The 4,145-nt window shown below is 34.3% G+C and overlaps 1 protein-coding gene across 1 annotated transcript; it reads right to left on the bottom strand.

Moving 5' to 3' along the window:
• Positions 1–279: 279 nt before the first annotated feature.
• Positions 280–3,925, bottom strand: LOC135137631 (alkaline phosphatase 4-like). The gene is made up of 8 exons (XM_064067338.1): positions 3,802–3,925; positions 3,563–3,670; positions 3,236–3,516; positions 3,003–3,063; positions 2,800–2,931; positions 2,584–2,750; positions 1,537–2,053; positions 280–1,481 (listed from the first exon to the last, which is right to left on the bottom strand). Exons 2-8 carry the CDS (start codon positions 3,645–3,647, stop codon positions 1,057–1,059), a joined length of 1,668 nt encoding a protein of 555 aa, XP_063923408.1. The 5' UTR covers positions 3,648–3,670; positions 3,802–3,925; the 3' UTR covers positions 280–1,056.
• Positions 3,926–4,145: the final 220 nt, after the last annotated feature.

Raw genomic sequence — 4,145 nt, 5'->3', positions numbered from 1 at the left:
GTGTTTATAACCCATTGACTTAAGAATTTTGTATAATGTGGTTCACCCCCCTTTAAATTCCAACTGTTCCCTAAAATATGCCAAAAGAGTATCTACAGTGAAACATTCGTTTTTTTCATTAAGTTGCCAAATTTGTCGTTGCAGGTCTTTCCGAAACATATAATTTGTAAATAAATCCATTGGTTTTCGCTTGCCAGATAGTGATGTTTTTAAATTTTGGTCCCCTATTGATAAAATTTTCGCCACAGTTGATGTTCCCCCCTATGAGAAAAAAATGAATAGATTTTGTCATTTTTATTCTGTATAATTTCGTGGGAAGAGCAGCATTTAAACAAGCAAAACCGGCAAAACAAAAAAACGAATTTGTCAAATATTTCGGATGCCCTCACACGATTAAGACAAACGACCACTCATCAAAACGTCTTTCTATAAACAGCGAGTTGTCCCTAAATAATGTGTACACTGTGGTTGTACACTGTATAATCATAATAATAATATACATTCTTTCCATAAACTAAATACATAATTATGGTATGGGAAACGTCACATATGTATAAATTTATTACAATGGAATCACACATATCGGGTGTTAAATTAAAAAAGTCGTCAAGTTGGCGTTGCTTTTTAGATAAAAGAAAACGTATGGAAAAACGGTTATCTTTTATTAATTCATACTGCTTTATATACCTAATTGACATTTCCGCGTTGTCAGCTGTCATCGATAAAATTTGAGGTTAATTGTAGACATACTTCACAATGTCTACAAAAAATCAAAGCCAACATGATGACTTTTTTAACTGAACACCCGTTATGAAACAACAAGACAAATAGCACTAATCAACGCAAATACCACTAATCAACGCAAATATCGAAAGCAAGCAACTCATCGATCGTGTAGATGGCGCGCTTCTTTAGAAAATTTGAAATTTTTGAATTGAAATAAATGCGTTAATTCAGTGTTACAAGAAAAAAAAAACTTTTTCTTGTAACAATTTTCTTTGTTTCAATCAAGACAAATATAGGAACCATTTTTACAAAAACTGGATAGTTTTATATTTAGTGCGAAACGATAACCAGAATAAGTAAGATTATTCCCCATGAGCAAAGGCTTGAATAATTAGCTGCAGAACTTTTAAAGTTATTACAGTAAGGGTTTGCTGTCGCCCTGGGTCCTATACAAGCAGCATAACTAATCAAATGTGCTACATAATTCTGCTCCATAACTCCTCTTATCAGGTGAGAACTTGGTCCTGTAGCAAAAATACCAACATCTTCACCACCGTGGGTTTCGTCATCAACTTCAAACGTGGCCAGATGTTGATATTCCGGATTGTTGAGACGATTTATATCATCTGTTCTTACATCAATCCATGGCCCGAGAATAGAAGAAACGTTCGGCGAGTAATGATAAGCAAAACCAGGTCCATTCGCGTAACTCAGAGTTAGCGCAGGTTTGTCATCCTCAGTTTCAAGTCCATAACCTGTAACAGATTTTTTAAATTATTTTCAAAGACTAAAAATGTAGAAACTTTTTACCTAGAATATCATTTCCTCTCTGTCCATACCCGTTAATAGTCATGGAATGCGAGTGATCAGCTGTCACTATAATTAAAGTATCAGAGTCCGTCTCTTCGACTACCAAAGAAATAGTTTTTTCGAATTCTGCAGATTCAGCGAGAGCAAGTCGTGCGTAGTTGTCGTGGTGGCCATGATCAATACGTCCTCCTTCTATCATCAAAACGAACCCATTTGGGTTTTTTTTAAGAATGTTGAGACCTTTGAGTGTCATTTCTGATAACCTTGGAGTTCCTTTTGGACCTTCGTCACGGAGGAGATCATAAGGTACGTGGTCATGATGAAAGAGTCCGAGGAGACAGTCGACGTCACCAATATTTGCTAACTGTTCATTGTTGCTCACAAAGGCTGCGCTTAAATTTTCATGTTTTGCTATCCACGATTCAGTTAGGTTTAAGCCATCGGTTCGGACACATTCACCGTCACTGAGGTCTTGAGTGATGTAACCTAGTTGTTGGTACCCTCCCCCTAATATGACCTAGAAAAATGTATCTTTATTATTGCATCTAATTAGAGATTTATTTGGTTTTGGCATCAACAGAATGCTTTTTCAGAAAATTATTAGTGGTTAGTTCTTGTAGGTCTCGAAAAAATAAATTTTTACATTTACTTACTTATTAAATCCAAGAATTTTGTATTCTTGTTTACTACGTAATCAATGAAGTTATTAAAAAATTTTAAATACATTATATTAATTTGTAATCAAGTTCTCATATAAGTAATCAATTTCTTCATAGTTTAAAGGTCTTAAATCTTTTATCTATGTAAACTAATTTTTAGTAATTCATGAAATTCCAAGGATTAGAAAACAAAAAACAACGTGAATAACAAAGTAATAAACTTTAGTCATCGTGTCTATAAAAACTTACTCTTTATTACCACGGATAGCATCAAAAATAACAAATTGAAAATTGTAACGATAAGGAGTAAATTTGATAATTCAAAGTCTTTGTCTTGCTGTTTGGATAATTTTTACTATGCCTACCGAGAATTAATTGGTACACTCACCTTGAAATTCTTTCCTGGGGCATCCTCTACTAGTTGTCGTGCAATATCTTTAACGAAAGGTTTAAAATTTTGCGGAACTTCGCTATCACATTCCCAATCGCGATGATGACAATGGGCATAGGTCGAAGCAGGAGTGGCATGGGTTATCCTCGTCGTAGTAATAATACCTAAACACCACTTATTAATTCCAACACAAAAAAACACAGCAATTCTTACCAGTGTCTTTATTGGCATTTTGGGCCCAAGTCATTATACCCTCGATTTTGCTTTTTTCGAAAATTTCTGAATCCGGTACTTCTTTGTGGGCTTGGACATCTACACCGACTGCTTCGTAGCGGGTTTTCACACCTATAGAATAATTAGGTATAGAGGTTCTAAATGAAAAATGCGAATTAATTTATCTGTGTATAAGAATATACCTGAAAAAAGAGCGGTAGCTGTTCCAGCAGAATCTGGTACTTGCATGTCCACGTTATAAGTCTAAAAGTTAGTCAAGGTTAGGAACAGTCTCTACCATTTGTCCCAAACACCACAAAGAAATTGTCAATCAACTAACAAGCTGGTATTTTTGTCGTACTTGTGTTTGGTAGATTGTTAGAATTTGAGTTAGTGGGAATTAAGTTGTATTTTCTAATCTTCGTTCTAACATTACCTTAACTAAAGCTACACTAGGAAAGTTTTCGTAAACAAGTTTGTGATCTTCACCGCTTTTGCCGTAGTTTCTTTGTCCTTTGTATATTCTGGTTGCCGTAACCGTCGGAATTCCCATGCCATCTCCAATCATGATGACTACATTCTTCGCAACGTGTTTCTTCGGTTGTTGATCAAGTTTAATCATTTCTTCTAAATAGTCGCCAGCTACTCCATACCAGAAGGTTTGGTCTTCTTTAAGTAATTGTGCGTCCGGTGTTGGTTCGATGTTCTCGAAAAGATCTATGCGATTTTTTATTTTAAAACGATATAGATTGAATTAACTCACTTTTATTGGTTTGAACAATGACAGCAGCAAAGCTCGGTGAAAAAAAATACGAAAGAAGACACAAAACCAAAGGTACGGTTGCCATTATGAAGAATTTCTGCGAACAATCTGCAACAGTTGATCTCAATGCAATTTAATTTTTCCTTAAATAAGAAATTTTCATGTGACGGATACATGAAAATTATTGACGTTGCCAAATAGTTGTTAAATAATTTGTTCAGGGATTTGGAAGTACTTACTTATGCAAACACTGAATACTTGTGTGCACTAGTGTTTTATTGTATTGTATTAACAAATATTGAAGGTGATTGTTAAAGGTTGCCATACAGTACTGATAACATAGGCTAGCGAAACTAACAAATGAAACGCCATAAGGAATTCCCATTTGAAAAGTTACCTACACGTGTTTTTTATAAATTGAGACATTGTTTTCGTATTTCCATCTTAAAATTATGTGTAATTTGTGTAAAAATTAATTATTTTAATCATTTGTTTTACGACACCTTACTTTGAATATGTTAATTATATTACTTACGTGTTAATCTTTAAATTAGTGTGTGATAAGCATGCGGTAATAACTTAC

Source organism: Zophobas morio, unplaced genomic scaffold (assembly GCF_036711695.1).
Source record: "Zophobas morio isolate AGI-343-1 ecotype UQ-CSIRO unplaced genomic scaffold, CSIRO_AGI_Zmor_V1 ptg000029l, whole genome shotgun sequence".
NCBI lineage: Eukaryota > Metazoa > Arthropoda > Insecta > Coleoptera > Tenebrionidae > Zophobas > Zophobas morio.
Note: the sequence above shows the minus strand (reverse complement) of the source record. Positions and strands in the feature narration are given on the sequence as shown.